This window comes from Megalobrama amblycephala, linkage group LG23, assembly GCF_018812025.1.
Source record: "Megalobrama amblycephala isolate DHTTF-2021 linkage group LG23, ASM1881202v1, whole genome shotgun sequence".
NCBI lineage: Eukaryota > Metazoa > Chordata > Actinopteri > Cypriniformes > Xenocyprididae > Megalobrama > Megalobrama amblycephala.
The window spans coordinates 1,720,864-1,742,711 of record NC_063066.1 but is presented as its reverse complement, the minus strand read 5'-3'; the positions used below and the strand labels follow the sequence as shown (position 1 = coordinate 1,742,711).

Sequence of the window (21,848 nt, the reverse complement as noted above, 5' to 3'; positions counted from 1 at the left end):
TTAACGTGAACCGGCTCAAACACACTCAACTGTGTAAAGGGCACGACGTCCTCGTGATACAGTGTGGAGAAACACAAAATGACGCTTTACTGCATTAATCATAATACATCTCTGTAATATATACTGTCATCCAGAAGAAATCGATTTCACTGCTCTCTCGTAAAAACAAATAAAACACTACCGATAATGGAAACTCACACCATTCAGGATCAGGTCCATTCACCCCAAAAGTCAGACAATATATTTTGCATATAATTTGTCCACTAGATGAAAAGTCTGAATGTAACAAGCCATGTGATATAAGGTATCGTTCACACTGTATCTGTGCACAAACAAGCAGCTGGTGTCAAATTATCATATCACACTGCATTTGTTGGTAAACCGCATTGACAGAGGTGCAGCGTTGTGATTATGTTACATCTGAATTACATACACGTACTGCAGGCAAGACTGTTGGTGTGTCACAATTTGCATACTTGTGCACTAGTCCATGCTGTTTTTAATATATTTTTTAGTCTATGCTGCTTGATGGGATTGCGGTTTCACCGTAGTTTGTTCTGTTTAATAAATCTGGCCCTAAGCGTGGACACCTTCTGCACTCAACTGTTGCTGTTTTCCTGCTGAAATAGCCTTACAAACCTCATAGACTAGATGGTAATGAACAGAGCAAAGTGTACAGTGTGTCATTTGAGACACAACTTGTGTTAATTGGGCTGTGTGCAGATGCTAATGTCTGAACAGAAGGGCAGTGATGAGTTATTTCAGGTCAGTGCTGCTCGCAGTAGGCAGACAGAGCTTTTAATCAATGGGGAAATGGACTTGCACATGGTACAGTAGCTTATAAAAGTTACAAGCTAATCATAATGTAAAATAGATGAACTACAGTAAAGCTACCAGTTTAGTTCTTAGCTATTCAACAAGCTAGTAACAAAGAGAACCTAATTACACTAAAGCTATTTAAGGGACATATATTTTAGCAAATATCAGATCAAATATCAGTACAGTAATCATTGATATTTGGAAAATCAAGTGTGATATTGCTTTTATACAACAATTCAATAAATAAGAAGTTAATATTGAGTAACTTGCATTTTAGACACAATATTAGACCTATAATTTTTATTTTGTTTGAAAATCTTTGGCTGAGCAAAACCAGGTAAAGTCAAAGAATTTAACGTTGAGCATCTCGGAACAACACACCAGTGGTGTTTACATGCTGAATCGATAAACATTTTAAATGAATCAATTGGTGAATGATTCAATGACTCACTCATACAGAGAAATGTTTATATACTGAATGAATCAGCACGTTCAATGAATCGGTTTGGTGAATAATTCAATGACTCAAAGAGAATTGTCTATATACTGAAAGAATCAACGTTTTAAATGAATCAATTGGTGAATGATTCAATGACTCGCTCATACAGAGACATGTTTATATACTGAATGAATCAGCACTGTAAATGATTCGGTCAGTAAAAGATTCAATGACTCATAAAACGACTTGTCTATATACTGAAATAATCAGCGTTTTGAACGAATTGGTCGGTAAATGATTCAATGACTCACTCATACAGAGACATGTTTATATACTGAATGAATCAGCACTTTAAATGATTCGGTCAGTAAAAGATTCAATGACTCATAAAACGACTTGTCTATATACTGAAATAATCAGCGTTTTGAACGAATTGGTCGGTAAATGATTCAATGACTCACTCGTACAGAGACATGTTTATATACTGAATGAATCAGCACGTTCAATGAATCGGTTTGGTGAATAATTCAATGACTCAAAGAGAATTGTCTATATACTGAAAGAATCAACGTTTTAAATGAATCAATTGGTGAATGATTCTATGACTCACTCATACAGAGACATGTTTATATACTGAATGAATCAGCACTTTAAATGATTCGGTCAGTGAAAGATTCAATGACTCATAAAACGACTTGTCTATATACTGAAATAATCAGTGTTTTGGATGAATTGGTCGGTAAATAATTCAATGACTCACTCGTACAGAGACATGTTTATATACTGAATGAATCAGCACGTTCAATGAATCGGTTTGGTGAATAATTCAATGACTCAAAGAGAATTGTCTATATACTGAAAGAATCAACGTTTTAAATGAATCAATTGGTGAATGATTCTATGACTCACTCATACAGAGACATGTTTATATACTGAATGAATCAGCACTTTAAATGATTCGGTCAGTGAAAGATTCAATGACTCATAAAACGACTTGTCTATATACTGAAATAATCAGTGTTTTGGATGAATTGGTCGGTAAATAATTCAATGACTCACTCGTACAGAGACATGTTTATATACTGAATGAATCAGCACGTTCAATGAATCGGTTTTGGTGAATAATTCAATGACTCAAAGAGAATTGTCTATATACTGAAAGAATCAACGTTTTAAATGAATCAATTGGTGAATGATTCTATGACTCACTCATACAGAGACATGTTTATATACTGAATGAATCAGCACTTTAAATGATTCGGTCAGTGAAAGATTCAATGACTCATAAAACGACTTGTCTATATACTGAAATAATCAGTGTTTTGGATGAATTGGTCGGTAAATAATTCAATGACTCACTCGTACAGAGACATGTTTATATACTGAATGAATCAGCACGTTCAATGAATCGGTTTTGGTGAATAATTCAATGACTCAAAGAGAATTGTCTATATACTGAAAGAATCAACGTTTTAAATGAATCAATTGGTGAATGATTCTATGACTCACTCATACAGAGACATGTTTATATACTGAATGAATCAGCACTTTAAATGATTCGGTCAGTGAAAGATTCAATGACTCATAAAACGACTTGTCTATATACTGAAATAATCAGTGTTTTGGATGAATTGGTCGGTAAATAATTCAATGACTCACTCGTACAGAGACATGTTTATATACTGAATGAATCAGCACGTTCAATGAATCGGTTTTGGTGAATAATTCAATGACTCAAAGAGAATTGTCTATATACTGAAAGAATCAACGTTTTAAATGAATCAATTGGTGAATGATTCTATGACTCACTCATACAGAGACATGTTTATATACTGAATGAATCAGCACTTTAAATGATTCGGTCAGTGAAAGATTCAATGACTCATAAAACGACTTGTCTATATACTGAAATAATCAGTGTTTTGGATGAATTGGTCGGTAAATAATTCAATGACTCACTCGTACAGAGACATGTTTATATACTGAATGAATCAGCACGTTCAATGAATCGGTTTTGGTGAATAATTCAATGACTCAAAGAGAATTGTCTATATACTGAAAGAATCAACGTTTTAAATGAATCAATTGGTGAATGATTCTATGACTCACTCATACAGAGACATGTTTATATACCGAATGAATCAGCACTTTAAATGATTCGGTCAGTGAAAGATTCAATGACTCATAAAACGACTTGTCTATATACTGAAATAATCAGCGTTTTGAACGAATTGGTCGGTAAATGATTCAATGACTCACTCATACAGAGACTTGTTTATATACTGAATGAATCAGCACGTTCAATGAATCCAATTGGTGAATAATTCAATGACTCAAAGAGAATTGTCTATATACTGAAAGAATCAACGTTTTAAATGAATCAATTGGTGAATGATTCTATGACTATAATAATAATTTGTATAATTTGACCGTTATTCCTAGTGAAGCATAAATTGTTGTATTAATGAGTTTGGAATGTAGTGGTCAGTTTACTGATACGAAGCAGCCTCAATGACGTATGCAGGCGACAAACGCGACCTCCGGAGGACGCAGCCTTCAAAATGAGACGCAGCTTATATACTGAATGAATCAGCACTTTGAACACATCGGTTGGTGAATGATTCAATGACTCACTCATTCAGAGACTTGTCAATAAACTGAATGAATTAGCAATTTGAACGAAAGTAATCAACCTTCACTTTGTATATACCACTTTATACCAAGAAGCTGAACTAATTCAAATTATGATAAATGATCACACAACACCAGATCACATTTCTTGATCTCATAAGGAAAATGCTACACCTTCATAAAATGAATCCATGTCCTTTAAGATCCATGAATGTTTTGATCTTACCTCCGCGATGAAGACGACAATCACGCAGTCCTCCTTCTCGGCCGGACTCAGCTCTGACATCAGCGAGGTCAGCGTGTCCGTCAGGTAAGTGTGCACCTCTCTCTTCACACTGGGCACCCCCATCACTATCGACACTGAGAGAGAGAGAGAGACGCACTAATCAGCCCCGTGTGCATTAACTCTTGACAGATCACGTTCACACACACACACACCAGCCTGTAGAGCAGCAGTGACTGTGCATTTGCATTTCTAGCCCTCAATCTTAATTAAAGCTGTATGGAGAGCAGCTCCCGCTGAGCCTGCATGATAACAGAGCATCTCCTCCCCACCGGGCCGAGGCTGTGTTGGACAGAACCCCAGAGAACCGTCCACTCAGACGGGCCAGACACACAGACACCGCTGGGCCGAGAGCCAGGACAGGAGACGGAGAGCAATATGAGAGAGGCACTACATCTCTTCATGAGTGAGACAGAGAGACGATATTATAGCATTACATTTAGATCTATGGCATTATATTTAGATCGTGGCATGAAAGGTTGCAGTGATGAACATTGTGGTCGATCACAGACATGTTGTTGAGCTCATGAAAGCAGTGATCTTGTCAATGCAACTCAATTTCTGCACACTAACGAATGCTTTCATCATAACTAACAGTGCAAACGTGATGAAACTAAGAGATTCGTTGAATAAAATGGGAGTTTTGGCGTGAGACCAAAACTCAAGCTGTTTGATTGACAGCTCCAGTGATTGTAAAGGGAGCGTTCTTTGATCACTTTCTATATATAATTTAATCACCGTTTAAACAAGGTGAAGTTGAGCGTTTAGTCACTGGTTTGATTTACTGACACTGTACATGAATCATTAATATCAGATCAGGCATTAGAATGAACACAGTTACTGACATGTTGTTGCATTACTGTCGAGTCCATACCGTAAAAGTCTGTTTGCACCAAAATGCGATTGATTTCCCAAAGAATCCACAGTGAAATGAACCGAATACAAATAAATAAAGCTCAACTGAGACATTCACATTGTTGAAAATAAATAACCATATTCCTCGCATAAGGATCCTTTGAAAGGTAATGTTATTTTAGTCCTGTATCGCTCTTCTCTCCTCCTCATCTCACTGACACACCAGTGGGCGGGGCTAACGCTGCAATGATGAAGTAGGCGTTGATTTCTTCAGTGGAGGCGGAGTTTCACCTATAGATAGGCACATTCCAGGATCATTTGTTCAGTGTTCCTGATGTCAGTAAAAGCTTTTATTGGACTAACAAGGAAGTTTTCAGTTCTTTCGCTTTGTTGTTTATGATTATTTTGTGATTGAAGTTACATGTACTGTTGACCGGTTCCTGAACTTTGCTCCAGCGTTCAACAACGCTCACCTCTGAGTCGCCGAATACAGAGATTCAACAATATCGCATGAACTCTGCTGCAGGTCACTGGAGGAACTAAAGTCATATTTCATGTGGAATCCATTAACTAGATCGGCCTGGAGGAGAAGGTAACACAACAGCGAGAATCTCACACTAACCTCCGGTGCGGCCCTGGCCGATGTGCACGGCCGGCTGGAGGCTGGTCTCCTTGGCCAGCAGGTGTGGCAGATGGTGGAAGATGCTGGGCAGCTGAAGAACATTCTTACTGCTGGTCACGTTCCACAACTTCAGCTTGGTCTCATCTGAAAGAGACGACATTGTCATACATAAATGCAGTCGAGTCGATTTAAACTATTAGCACATGATCAACAGCCTTTGCGGCTACTGGAGTAACACACATATTAACACTATAAAGACTACTGTACTTTCCACAGAGTGTGTTTTTGCTTTCCTCTGCGCTGCTTTTCCAATATTTGCTAGATGAAACTTTTTCAGTTCACACACAATGCGTCTTTGTGTCTAAAAACATGAGACGTGAGCAGTGGAAAACTAAAGTTAAACTTCTTTTCAATTTTAGAGCGCAGTTTCTTGCGCGAGACGCTGTAAAAGATGCGGTCAAATGCATCCGTCTAGTGCGTTTACATGGAAAAGCAATGGAAAAGTTCATGGATACAGCCAACAACGGGACATTTACATTGTCGCTAAGATGTTCTTGTGTTTCCACTCGCTGAGGTAAAAATGGTGGACTGTGTACAGCTCATTCAGGGGCGGAGCTAAGCTAATAGGGTAGAGTTGTGGGCGGAGCCTGTTACACTGTGATAGAAAACACATTTAGAGACACTGTTTATGATTTTTGGGGAATACAAGACAAGGATTGGGTGGATTTTCACCATAATAGGGTGGTTGTGTACTCACACTGCCGACGCATTTACGTCCAAACTAGGCATGTGACGATATCAAATTTTCATGTTGCTGATTAATTGCTGAAGCTTTTATCACGGTGTACGGTATTATCACGATATTGAAATAAGTTGCAAAAAAAAGTGTTGTCATAGTATAACAGGTTTAAGAACTCTTTTTGTAATAAAAAACTCTGAATGTTTAAATATAATAATACTATACACAAAAAATATATAAAGTAAAATTTTCAAACAGATTAAAGTGTAAAAGAATTAGATTATAAAGAACAACAGGAAACACTTTACAATAAGGTCTCATTATTTAATGCATTAACTAATATTGAGCAAAAGCTACATTTGATACAGTAAGCATTATTTTTGTTAATGTTAGTTAAGAAATACAACTGATCATTGTTTTTATCTCAGGTCCATTAAATAAGTTCTTTTGATTTTAGTAATGTTATTAAACAGTAACTAAGAATAATTAATGCTTTATAAGTATTTTTCATTGTCAGTTTGGTAATAACGAATTAACATGTTAACTAATGAAGCCGTATGTCTCAAAGTTTTACTGAACAATAACAAATAATCAGATCATTTCCAATCATTAGGGCATGTTGTAGTCCAGATTAAAATATAAAAATGTTTAAGTTTGAAAATAAATAGTCTATTTGGTGCTGTGATGAACAACATTGAGATTAGAAAAAAATGAATGGCTATTTGAAGCATTTTAAAAACTTAGCGCAGCTGCTTTGTTTGCGGGGTTTCCGGGGTAACCGCTGTATTTCTGCTGTTCCATCAGCGCCCTCTGCTGTCATGTGCTTCTCATGCACATTGGGCTTGTTTACGTCTGAGTGCGTGTCCCTTTGACGCAGAATACAGCGGTGTTGTGCATTTTATACGGTTGATGGGGAAAGTAATCTTAAATGCATTATAAAATTTTTAATAATTGGTAATAAATTATTATTTATGGTATTTTGAGGTGCCCACGATAACAATATCGTGCATATTCATTATCGTGATAAATCGCATTATGGAATATCGGCACATGTCTAGTCCAAACACCATGTAAAAGTTAATTTTGCATAATATGTCCCCTTTAACTCCACCCCTAAAATCAGAGGGCAATGATTGGCTGATAGAGAGACTGTTGTGTGTCACCTGACAGGCTGCTCCAGGTGCGGTTGATGTCCCGCAGCGCTTGTTTCTCAGCGATGGCTCGCTTGATCTCGTCCAGCACCAGGTTGAGCTCTTTGGAGCGTTTGAGGTTCTCCTGCTCCGCGGAGTGCAGACGGTCTCTCAGCGCCAGAAATTCACGCTGATAGATGTCTACGACATTACCTACAATCACAAGAGAGAGAACAACACTAATTGGTGGTTTTAAGCCTCACACTCGTAAAGAAAAGCTGCAGATTTAGACACTTCATCAACGTCTCGCTTTATAATTTATCATAACAGCATTCAATTATCCAGTCAAAAGAACCTTTATGTTATGCGCCAATAAACAAAAGCCAATAATTCAACAGAAAATATGAGCATGTTTCTCACAGGCCTACATTTATAGCAGTTGTTTTTCAGATGGTAATAAGGATGACAAGAGTAAAAAATGAGGGGATATTTTGAGCCTCTCCCTCTCTTGTTCTCTGTGCCCTTTAAAGGGCTGAAACTGCACTCGTTTACATTTAAACACTGTTTTTCTTCGACGGGGAGAGAGTGGAGCTGGTGTCGTGTAACCAGCCAGTCATTCATGACATTTAAACAAGTGTTTTAGTGAGGCTGCCCATTTTCTCCATGTCTCGGGTCATAACCTTTCCTAACGGCCGATCGATGCTCTGACCCCAGAGGTCAACACATGGTCAGTAACACAACTTTGCTCTTTCAAGCCTCAAACACAGATCAGATGTCAACACATGAAGAGAACTATGCAAGTTTTTCCACATGAAAAATACCCTTAAATAGCACTGATCTATTTAAAAGTCACAAGCACTCAGATGATTTCTCTATAAAAATGTGTAATGCTCAGTATTTTTAATATGACACTGCTAGGACAAGAACTTCAACTTTCAGTGTGATCAAACTGTCTCAAATAATCTTGGCTAATAGTTAAATAAAAATATTACTAATAATAAGTTAAATACAACTACTACTACTACTACTAATAATATTAATTATATTTTAAGAATTATTTAATAATTCATCAAAATATTTAAAATAAATAAATATATTTATCAGAATATTTAAAATAAATAAATTTATTTATTAAGATATTTATAATAAATAAATAGTTTATTGTTTATTTTAAATATGTTGATATATCATTTTATTTTAAATATGTTAATGAATGATTTATCAAAATATTTCAAATAAATGAATAATTTACAAGAATATTTAATATAAACAAATTATTTATTTACAAGTAAAATAATAACTAATTTATTTATCAACATTTAAAATAAACTGAATTATTTACTTATTAAAATATTTAAAAAACATTATTTACTAAAACATTTAAAATAAATAATTTGTCTGTATACTTAAAATATATAATTTGTGTTAACATATTTAAAATAAATAGTAAATAATTTATTTATCAATAAATTTAAAATAAATATTAAATAATTTACTTATCAAAATGTTTAAAATAAATAAATGATTATTTTTTATAAATAATTATTTATTATAAATAATTTACTAATATAATTATATATATATATATATATATATATATATATATATATATATATATATATACATATACATATACATATATATATATACATATACATATATATATATATATATATATATATATATATATATATATATATATATATATATAAAACATTTAAAATAAAATAATAAATAATTATTTAAAATAAATATTGAATAATTTACATATCAAAAAAATGTAAAATACATTATTAAAACATTTAAAATATTTTTTTCTGTATACTTAAAATAAATAAATAACTTGTATGTTAACATATATAAAATAAATAGTAAATAATTTAATCAACAAATTTTATATAATTATTAAATAATTTACTTATCCACATATTTAAAATAATTTATTATCAAAATATTCAAAAAAATAAATTATTCATCAATAAATTTAAAATAAATAAATTATTTATTTCTTTATTTATCAACATATATAAAATAAATACTTAAATTATTTTTATTGTTATAAAAAATAATTTATCAAAATATTAAAAAATAAATAAATACACATACACAGATACATATTTGGTGGCTGATTGACATAAATAAGTGTGATAGTAAGGTATTCTTCATGACACTGACCACCACCAGAGTACACCCAAATAAATACCATTGGCCAGTAAAACAAATATTCACGGCTCCAAACTCATGTTATTGGCTGTGTTGGGCTGGCCGGGATGTTTCTAAAGCTCCACACAGTCTCAGTGTTTTTTCAGTTTACTATGAATATCTGACTTACAGATGTCTCTGGGCATTGAGGATAGAGGAAAGATTAAAAAATGACAAACATCACCTTTAAGTCTAGACACAACTACTGGTATATAAGACTTCTCATTTTCCCAGCTGACTGAGCTTGTTTCTTTTCTTTCTATACTCTCAACACACGCTAGAAAAGAAAGAATCGTAAGGATTTATGCTTTGCGGGATAATCCTGAGCAGGCAGGCTTTTTCTGGGAGAGATGCCCACTCTCAGCGCGCACACACACACACACACACACACACACACACACACCGTAATGCCATCAGAGTCCAAAGCCCTTGTGTAATCTGAAATTACACCGCTCCACACAAGTGCAATCCAATCCACACTTCAGATCGAGGAGGAGAGGTACATATAATACCCTGAAGAGTGAGATAATCTACTGCTGTACTGACGACTTCTTCACTGTGATCCCTAAACTCCATGACTGCTGAGACCGAGTGTGTGCTTCATACAGTACTACACGTGTACTACAACACGACACACGTCTATCATCACAGACGGACAGAGAGCAGACAGATTACAACACCAGAATACTGGGTCACCGTCAGGTCAGCCATTTTAATGACAATAAAAGAACATTTACCCCAAATTCTGACAGCAAAACAAGAAAACAAGAAAATGCAAAACAAAAACAATGAAATCACAGGATGCAGAATCTATTTGAAGCCTTTTTATAATTTAGCATTATTTATAGTGATGTTCTGATCAGGATTTATACAGACATTAATTTATGACCTGAATTTTGTCTCTTTTGGGGGATTTTTTACATTTTAGGAGTGAGCTGAGGGGCATTTTTAGACATTTTCACACACACACAAAAATACAATTATCTCACCAAAATGATCATGCAATGCAATTTTGTTTTTGCAATGGGGCAATCTCATGCTTTCAAAGCTATCTTGCTATTGCTAGCCCTACCTTTAACATTAATGACACAGATGGCAGCAGGTTTATTAGGCTGCTGTCACTTTAAGAGCTGATGCACAGATCTAATACACTGTTACACGGTCGGTTATGTCTAAATGTAAACAGAAAAATGTAAACAAAAAAAAATGCATGTGTTCATGCAAATACTCGCCAAGACTGTAGCATTTGTGTTTATTTGAACATTTAAGCACAATTAGCCATGAAAAGAACTCAATTTGGTACTCGCGAGCTGTTTGTGAGGCGGCTTTATGTGTGCACATGCTTTGAATGCTTGAATATTTCAACTGTTTAAATTGTCGTCAGCATTAGATCGGTTTCTGAGATCAGCAAATCCACAGATCGCCAATCGAGTCTTTAGAAGCAATTACCGGCCGATAGAGATCGGTAGCCGATCAAATCGCAGCATCCCTAAACAAAACAAAGCAATTTTACAATTTTAAGCACAAAATGAGCTCATTTCAAATTTGATGCCTGCTACAGGTCTCAAAATAGTTGGCACGGGGGCATGTTTACCATGGTGTAGCATCTCCTCTTCTTTTCAAAACAGTTTGAAGACGTCTGGGCATCGGGGTTATGAGTTTCTAGAGTTTTGGTGTTGGAATTTGGTCCCATTCTTGCCTGATATAGGTTTCCAGCAGCTGAAGAGTTCGTGGTCATCTTTGATGTATTTTTCGTTTAATGATGGGCCAAATGTTCTCTATAGGTGAAAGATCTGGACTGCAGTCAGGCCAATTCAGCACCCAGACTCTTCTACGATGAAGCCATGCTGTTGTAATAGCTGCAATATGTGGTTTTGCATTGTCCTGACACAAGGTCTTCCCTGAAATAGACGTCATCTGGAGGGGAGTATATGTTGCTCTAAAACCTTTATATACCTTTCAGTATTCATAGTGCCTCCAAAACATTCAAGCTGCCCATACCGTATGCACTTATGCACCCCCATACCATCAGAGATGCTGGCTTTTGAACTGAACGCTGATAACACGCTGGAAGGTCTCCCTCCTCTTTAGCCCGGAGGACACGGCATCCGTGATTTCCAACAAGAATGTCAAATTTGCACTCGTCTGACCATAGAACACTTTGAAACAGTCCATTTTAAATGAGCTTTGGCCCACAGGACACGACGGCGCTTCTGGACCATGTTCACATATGGCTTCCTTTTTGCATGATAGAGCTTTAGTTGGCATCTGCAGATGGCACGGCGGATTGTGTTTACGGACAGTGGTTTAGTTGGTATCTGCAGATGGCACGGCGGATTGTGTTTACCGACAGTGGTTTAGTTGGTATCTGCAGATGGCACGCCGGATTGTGTTTACCGACAGTGGTTTAGTTGGTATCTGCAGATGGCATGGTGGATTGTGTTTACGGACAGTGGTTTAGTTGGTATCTGCAGATGGCATGGCGGATTGTGTTTACGGACAGTGGTTTAGTTGGTATCTGCAGATGGCACGGCGGATTGTGTTTACCGACAGTGGTTTAGTTGGCATCTGCAGATGGCACGGCGGATTGTGTTTACGGACAGTGGTTTAGTTGGTATCTGCAGATGGCACGCCGGATTGTGTTTACCGACAGTGGTTTAGTTGGTATCTGCAGATGGCATGGTGGATTGTGTTTACGGACAGTGGTTTAGTTGGTATCTGCAGATGGCACGGCGGATTGTGTTTACGGACAGTGGTTTAGTTGGTATCTGCAGATGGCACGCCGGATTGTGTTTACCGACAGTGGTTTAGTTGGTATCTGCAGATGGCATGCCGGATTGTGTTTACCGACAGTGGTTTAGTTGGTATCTGCAGATGGCATGGTGGATTGTGTTTACGGACAGTGGTTTAGTTGGTATCTGCAGATGGCACGGCGGATTGTGTTTACGGACAGTGGTTTAGTTGGTATCTGCAGATGGCACGGCGGATTGTGTTTACCGACAGTGGTTTAGTTGGCATCTGCAGATGGCACGGCGGATTGTGTTTACGGACAGTGGTTTAGTTGGTATCTGCAGATGGCACGCCGGATTGTGTTTACCGACAGTGGTTTAGTTGGTATCTGCAGATGGCATGGTGGATTGTGTTTACGGACAGTGGTTTAGTTGGTATCTGCAGATGGCACGGCGGATTGTGTTTACGGACAGTGGTTTAGTTGGCATCTGCAGATGGCACGGCGGATTGTGTTTACCGACAGTGGTTTAGTTGGCATCTGCAGATGGCACGGCGGATTGTGTTTACGGACAGTGGTTTAGTTGGTATCTGCAGATGGCACGGCGGATTGTGTTTACCGACAGTGGTTTAGTTGGTATCTGCAGATGGCATGGTGGATTGTGTTTACGGACAGTGGTTTAGTTGGTATCTGCAGATGACACGGCGGATTGTGTTTACGGACAGTGGTCTAGCTGGCATCTGCAGATGGCACGGCGGATTGTGTTTACCGACAGTGGTTTAGTTGGCATCTGCAGATGGCACGGTGGATTGTGTTTACGGACAGTGGTTTTAGTTGGCATCTGCAGATGGCACGGCGGATTGTGTTTACCTAGAGTGGTATCTGGAAGTATTCCTGTGCCCATTTAGTAATGTCATTGACACAATCATGCCGATGAGTTATGCAGTGTCGTCTGAGGGCCAGAAGACCACGGGCATCCAATAAAGGTCTTCGGCCTTGTCCCTTACGCACAGAGATTTCTCCAGTTTCTCTGAATCTTTTGATGATGTTATGCATTGTAGATGATGAAATTTTCAATTTGCCATTGAGGAACATTTTTAAAGTATTCCACAATCTTTTTACGCACTCTTTCACAGCTCTTCCCATCTTTACTTCTGAGAGACTCTGCCTCTCTAAGACATCCCTTTTATAGCTAATCATGTTACAGACCTGATATTAATTAACTTAATTAGTTGCTAGATGTTCTCCCAGCTGAATCTTTTCAAAATGTCTTGCTTTTTCAGCCATTTGTTGGCCCCGTGCCAACTATTTTGAGACCTGTAGCAGGCATCAAATTTGAAATGAGCTCATTAGGTGGATAAAAGTGTACAATTTCTCAGTTAAACATTAGTTATCTGTGTTCTATTGTGAATAAAATATTGGCTCATGTGATTTGAAAGTCTTTTAGTTTTCATTTTATAAAAAAAAAAAAAAAAAAAAAGTCCCAACAATTCGGGTTTGTATAATTATTATTTTGTTCTTTATGGTTTGCGGTGAAATACTGTATGTCCTGGACATGTTTTTGACAGATTTCATAAGACTCACCCTCTATATTCAAGCTGTATTTTTCTGGAAACAGCTGCATTAGCGTGTTGTGAAGATGGCCGAGTGTCCTGATGTGCTTAAAAAGGTCTTTGATGGAGCTCGGCATGACTCGGTGTAAATTGGACACACAACAGTGTGTGTTTGTCTCTGCTGCAGCGCATGTGTCTGCGTTCATCTTATTAAAAGAGAAGACAGCCGTGACATCTCGAAAAACTCTGCTGTCACAGCGAACGAACTCAGACGAGAGATGTGGAAATGTGAGGGTGCTTAGCCTGGTTTAGTCGTCAAAATGAGTTAACAGCATAATCACGGCCATTATGACACCTGACGGTGTGAGACCACCTGCTGTGTGTGTGTGTGTGTGACCAGACAAACAGAGGTCAAAACTCACACTCCCATCAGCCTCCAGCTGGATTCGGCTCTAACATCTCTTCCTTCTCTCACAGAGATGTGCTGGTTTAAATCAGAGCAGAGGAAAAATAAAGGGCTCGACATGAAAGCATGAAAGAAAGTGTTGCCTGTTATTTATTAAAGCTCACAAAGTGTCGTAATGAATCACATCCCAGATTTCAACACTCTCTTCTGCCTCCATCTTTAGCAGGTCAAAATTAATCCATCCTGAAATTCATTACAGAAAAAATGAAGCCAGAATGCTTGAAAAGCTTCACGAAAATAATTCCACTGCTGTGAAATGTCTTCTAATTAAAACAGCATTCATTGGGCGTTCTCCAAGATTAATCTCCCATGTGCTTAATTATCTCATTTAGATCATTATAATTATCGTAATATCTTCAGCTCATTTCATTGTGTTGGATAGCTTGAACATCTCTGAAATGATCTGGGACAAATCTAAAAGAAAATCACACTTTACCATGCAAAGATTTTTACATCTTCTGGAGAAAATGAGTGATGAAAAAGCTATTCTTGTCAACCATTCAAAGGTTTGATTTTTTTTAAAATAAATTATTGCTTTTATTCAGCAAGGATGCATTAAATGAATCAAACAAGACAGTATAATGTTACAAATGGGGAAAAATGTTTTAGTTTCCTCACAAATCTGAAGCAGCAAAATAATCAGGAATGTTTCTTGAGCAGCAAATCAGCATTTTAGAATGATTTCTGAAGGACTGTGTGTGTATGAGTGTGTGTGTGTGTGAGCGAGTGTGTGAATGTAGTCTAGACAGTATCATGTTGAGTGATATCTCTGAAGCTGTCAGAAATCCCCTTGACTCTCAATTTCCATCTTATTGAGTATATTTTGTCTTTCATTTGGCCTGTTCTCGTTGCATTCATTTTGTAAAGTGGCTTGGATTCCTGCCTGGCTTTTTCATAATGGGCAAAATCCATACAGATCCTGAAACCGGAGGATTCCATCAGTTTGAGCGGAACAATGACGTATTAAACACAATCCTCTTGCACTGGCACTCAGTCCTATAAATGATCTATCTTTACACAGAGAATACGGAAACTCTGAGTCTGTATGTGGATGACCAGCGTCTTTAACAGGCCAATAAAGAGAATGAAGGAGTAAATGGTGAAAACAGAAAGTCCTGACTGCTTCAGCGGAGTATTCTGTGTGTCAGTGGAGGTCATACACAGAAATCATTTTAAAGGCCAGGTACAACGGGTCAGCTCAGATCCAGAAAAGCCCCGGCTGACATTTTCACAGGGCAGATCAGCGGTGCGCAGGTCTCAGAGGGAGAGTCAGCCACAAATAACCAAACCATTTCATTTCAGGTTCATCCAAAAGAAAGGCAAGGGTTGCAGAAAAACTGTGCTCAAGCACTCGTACGTGAAACTCTGCTTTCCTTTCGAAGTGGAACATCGACGCTGCATCTTGGTGTAGACGCTATGGGGAACGTCCTCGGAGTGACCGGTGTCTGAGCATGTGTCAATCTATGGCAGACAGCACGGCATGTGAAAAGGACGCCATCAGCTTTTTTGTCTTCAGGAGCCGTTTGTTGTAACACGTAAGAGTTTTAGGAAGAGTGTTCCACCATCTCCTCGCGTAATGACACCAGAGGACAAACACTAGTGTTATCTGCCTTGGAGCGGAGCTGAGAAGAGTTCTGCTCGCGCTTATCTCTAGGGCTCTTTCACACAGAACACGTCTTTGTGTCTAAAAACGAGAGGCTGCGCTCAGGGGTGGTTTTTAAAAATGCACAGTGCAGAACACGAGTGTCTTGAGATGTGCTTTTGATACGTGATGCAATAACGACAATAACAACCAAAAAAAAAAACAGTTGCCATGCCAACTTGCTACTGTAAACAGAAGCTTGCAACGCTTGCCCCGCCTCCGAGTTGTTCTGATTGGTCCACTGTTTTGGAACTGACATTGATGAGCGGCGCAGTGTGTAAAAGTTGAAATTCTTTTAACTTGACACGGCGTCTTAAAAATGTAAAAGACGCGAAACGCGAGCATAACAGTCAAACACGTCCGTCTAGTGCATTTATATAGAAAATCAATAGAAAAGTAGCGCATTGGAATAAAAAAAATGCGTTCTGTGTGAACGACCCCTTAGTCGACATTAATACTCTGCCATGATGCATTAAGCTTGACGTCGACTAGTCGCTGATCATGGCCTATAGAGGGCGCAAAAGGATAAGAAATCCTTTATAAAAAGTCACTTTTACGCTCCGTTTCCATCAGTTAATATGACAAATAAATTATTAATATTGAGCATCCAGATGTTATAATCAAACATATCTTGTGGAGCACTCTAGGATTATGCATTTATTTGTCATTACAGGGTTAGTTCACCCAAAAATTAATTATTCACCCTCATGTCGTTCCACACCCGTAAGATAAAGCATCATCTTCAGAACACAAATTAAGATATTTTTGATGAAATCGTCCATAGACGGCAATATAATCAACACTTTCAAGGTCCAGAAAGGTACTAAAGACATCGTTAAAACAGTCATGTGACTGCAGTGGTTCAACCTTAAAGTTATGAAGAGACGAGAATACTTTTTGTGCGCAAAAACAAAACTAAATATTCAATATCTAGTGATGGGCGATTTCCAAACACTGCTTCATGAAGCTTTATGAATCTTTTGTTTGCGAATCAGTGGTTCAGAACTGCCAAAGTCATGTGAACCATTGAAGTTTTAAAATACTTATGATGTAACGAAGCCTCGTTTACTGAAATCACGTGACTTTCACGCTCCGAACCACTGATTCGAAACTAAAGATTCGTAAAGGTTCATGAAGCAGCGTTTTGAGATCGCCCATCACTAGATATTAGTGAATAAAGTCGTTATTTAGCTTTTTTGGTGCACAAAAAGTATTCTCGTCTCTTCATAACATTAAGGTTGAACCACTGTTTTAACGATGTCTCTAGTTCCTTTCTGGACCTTGAAAGTGTTGCTTAAATTGCCATCTATGGACGATTTCATCAAAAATATCTTAATTTGTGTTCTGAAGATGAACAAAGGTCTTACGGATGTGGAACGAGTAATTAATGACAGAAATTTCACAGAATTTTTTTTAGTTCACCCATTTTTGGCTGAACTAACCCTTTAATTCTAGGATACAGAGTGTAAAGTTGGACTTCAAAGATTTCTTATCCTGTTGCGCCCTCTATAGGTCATGATCAGGGGCTAGTCGATGTCATGCTTAAAGCGTCATGGCAGAGCGATAAAGACGACTAGTCGATTAGTCGGTACAACATCAACACGAAGACGCAGTGTCTTATTCCTCTTCTCAGGGAATCAGGTCGCATACGCAACCCAGGAAGTGTCAACTCTGTGTCTTGAGTTGATGCAATGGGGAACCAATCCCCACTGCACCATTCTGGGGAAATGGTTGTGAAATGCACACAAGCACATCAACACCTAAACACATCCTATGTAACCTCCACCAGCCACTTCACTTTACAGTAGTGAATATATTTCTATGGACAAAACACAAACAGAAAATGGCAGAAACACAGAAAGAGCTGATGTGGTTAAAGCATGACCCAAAACATGAGAACGTGCTTCAAACAAACGCAGAAGCATTCAGTTTAAGCGACTTCGGGCACGTGTTGTTTCATGCATTTGAGATGCTTTTTCTGTTATGCAAAACTTTTACAGTTATATCCTTATCTGTAAATATTAGAAACACATCTGAGCATTTCCATTTTGCATAAAGGTTTGTCCTTTAGTTCAAACAGAGGGATTGTTGTAACGAAGTATTCATGTAATAGAATTACTTTACACATTTAATTCAACTTTCTTACCCGATTAATCAAAGAAACAATCAACTGATTAATCGATTATCAAAATAATCGACAAATCAATATACATAGGTGTTTTTGTATTCATGATTCTCATTATCTGTGTGTGTGTGTGTGTGTGTGTGTGTGTGTGTGTGATGACTCAACATTAATTAAAAAACCTTTAATGCATAATGAGAATTGTGGTGGAAATGTGTTTAATTGTCATGAAAGTGTCACGATTGAAAAGGACTCTTAATGGTCCTAAAGAAAAGCTTCATTTGCTTATTTTAATTTCTTGTTTTGTCTTTTGATTAAGCGAGGAAACATCGCTTCGTTTACGCCACACTAGTTACTGTAATCACACGACGGCAGACTCTGCTCTGAGGAGCTCAGTTCACGTCCAAGAGCTCAGAAACTCAGAAATAATGTGTTTCCATGGCGATGCCGAAGGCTCAGAGTGTGGATGATGGAGCAGAAGATGCAGAAACAACCATCACTCCTTCACTGACAGGCAGTCAAAAGTTGCCATACTGTATATTTTGGCAAAATCAGTGCTGTCACAACATTAGTCACATGGCACTTACTCAGGTGATTCTCCATGCATTACCTTGGAAATCCCTCAATGATCATGGAGTTTAATGCTAATGACAGAGAAATACATTAATCCACCTCTAAAAATACTCTTGATAAATGTTTAATAAAAGCTAAACATGGCAGTAACACAATACGGCACACTGAAGACGCTCCTGCCAAAAGAGTTTTTATCATATAAAAATAGAAACTATAGTTTGGTCTTCATCATGCATGTCTTCACTGAGTGCTTTATGAAACGAGACTGTACGCAACATGACCGAGAGAGCTCTGACTAACCCTATGAATCAGATATGTATGAAAAACTGAATAAAATATGATTTGTTCATGCTTGTGTTGCTGCTGTATGACTTTATAAGGTCAGTGAGGGTTAAGAGCAGGAGTACAGAACCTGCTCACATTTACATGAGTGAACTAGATGAGTGAATCTGATCACAAACACACTAGTGTGAATGCTGGAATACTTCTGAGCATCTCTGAGATGTCAAACCTGTCTCAAACTAGGAAATAAATCCAAATGGTCAGATCTAAAACACAATATGGCGCCGGCAGCAGTGCTGATATTCAGTGGCGTCATGAAGCGGTGTGTGATCTCTCAGGATACAGACAACAGATCGATCGAACAGCTTGAGACACATCATGTGACGCTGATGAGACAGTGATGAGCGATCACAGCTGTATAAATCAGTGTTTAAAGCCTGTAACCCCCTTTAACCGTAGTAAAATCAGCGTAATGCACAGACTCTCGTGGCTCGTTGCTTTTAATTACGATGCATAAAAGGGACGGCTAATTGATTAAATGTGAAAGACTTAAAAATGAGGACAAATGCAAGCAGTTTACCATACAGGAGTCAAAAACATGATGAACACATCAGTGTTCAGCAAATAATACAATTTATTAATAATGATTGCAAAAATAAATCCACTAAATAATATGCAGTTCATTATTCATTTGCTGCGACCTGATGAGCTGCATTCTGCTACAGATCAAGCTTTAAAGGCTTAGTTCACCCAAAAATGAAATTTCTGTCATTAATTTCACACCCGTAAGACTTTCGTTCATCTTCAGAACACAAATTAAGATATTTTTGATGAAATCCGAGAGACTCGTCCATAGACAGCAATATAATCAACAATTTCAAGGTCCAGAAAGGTACTAAAGACATCGTTAAAACAGTCATGTGACTGCAGTGGTTCATCCTTAATGTTATGAAGAGATGAGAATACTTTTTGTGCTCAAAAACAAAACAAAAATAACCACTTTATTCAACAATCTCTTCTGTGTCATTATCTTACGCAGGTTACGCAGTAACAGTGTTTATATCCGAATGCCGGCTCAATATTGGCCAAAGCTGGTCATGTGATCAGCACGACGCATGCATGTGTGCAGGAGCTGGCCAATAATGAGTCGAACCTGGACGTAAACAACGCATGAGAATGACACAGAAGAGATTGTTGAATAAAGTGGTTATTTTTGTTTTGTTTTTGCGCACAGAAAGTATTCTCGTCTCTTCATAACATTACGGTTGAACCACTGCAGTCACATGACTGTTTTAACGATGTCTTCAGTACCTTTCTGGACCTTGAAAGTGTTGATTATATTGCCGCCTATAGACGAGTCTCTCGGATTTCATCAAAAATATCTTAATTTGTGTTCTGAAGATGAACGAAGGTCTTACGGGTGTGGAACGACATGAGGGAGAGTAATTAATGACAGAAATGTTCATTTTTGGGTGAACTAACTCTTTAATTGTGTGGTAATACTGTAAGACTTATTAGAAAATGATTAATAATAAATTTAATATAGAAATATAGAAAAACGAATCATCACTGGCACACAGAACGCCCGATAACACTGATCTAACACATCTAACAGAGTAACACTCAGCAGAATAATCATCTCCGCATTATCATCCTCCAAATGAAAATAACCTTCCTAATGCACCACACACACTCACTTACACATCATTACACACACACACACACACACACACACACACACACACACACACACACACACACACACACACACACACACACACACACACAGCTAAGTAGTATAAAAGCCATCAGCTCTAATCCAGCTTAGTAAACAACTAAAAGAGCCGCTATCAAATCACTCTCAAATCCAGTCTAAACTGCTCTTCACACACACACACACACACACACACACACACACACTTTTAACGAGCCGTGTTCATTGTTTCATCTCGTGAGGCTGATTACGAGGCTGTAAACTCTGTTATGAAGCATTAGGAGCAGAAGTGTGTGTGAGTGAATCTGAAGCACCTGTTCTCAAAAGCTGCCATGGACAACTGCTATAAATTGGATGTGAATAATATCAAAGTGTAAAATTAAGTTTTTACATGCACTTCAGGGGTTTCATTTAATTTCTGTTTGCCTGCAAATGCACACAACCACATCCTCTCACACACACACACACACACACACACACACACACACACTTCAGCAGCAGGTCTTTGCAGTGCCGGGAAGCTCTTGAAGGATGACGCGTTCAGCACACAGATGACGGTGATTACGGTTAACATTAGACAGCAGTGCCCATGAGGAGAGACCGGAGATCAGTTTACCACAAACCCAATCCATCACACTCCTTCAACAGCGTCAGCTTCATCCAATAACTGCCCGAATACACGTCAATACACACACTTTATATGTATGTGAGAAATTATTATTTTTTTTAAATTCTATAAACTACTGACAAAATTTCTTTGAAATTTAGAGTAAAAACATTTAGAGCATTTATTTGCAGAAAATTAATTAGTATAATTGTACAAACATCCTTCAGCTTGTACTTCACGTGTCTTTCTGCTGATTTTTATCAAGTAAATGTAAGAATAACTTTGATATTATTAGTAATATTTCAACTGGACTGAAGCAGTTTCGCTTGATTATCCAGACATCATTTATTATAAAAATCATGAGTCTCAAATTGATCATCAGGCTTTTGAGGAAGGTTTATTTGTTCATCTATCGATCATCATTGTATTGCATTATATGTT

At 37.6% G+C, this 21,848-nt stretch overlaps 1 protein-coding gene across 1 annotated transcript in view; it reads right to left on the bottom strand.

The window, feature by feature from the left end:
- mgat4b (alpha-1,3-mannosyl-glycoprotein 4-beta-N-acetylglucosaminyltransferase B) overlaps positions 1-21,848 on the bottom strand; it is a 106,657-nt gene that overhangs the window by 35,959 nt on the left and 48,850 nt on the right. The window contains exons 2-4 of the mRNA XM_048176018.1: positions 7,552-7,731; positions 5,650-5,793; positions 4,116-4,249 (exon numbers count right to left, since the gene is read on the bottom strand). Coding sequence (XP_048031975.1) covers positions 4,116-4,249; positions 5,650-5,793; positions 7,552-7,731 — 458 coding nt within the window. The remainder of the gene's footprint in view (positions 1-4,115; positions 4,250-5,649; positions 5,794-7,551; positions 7,732-21,848) is intronic.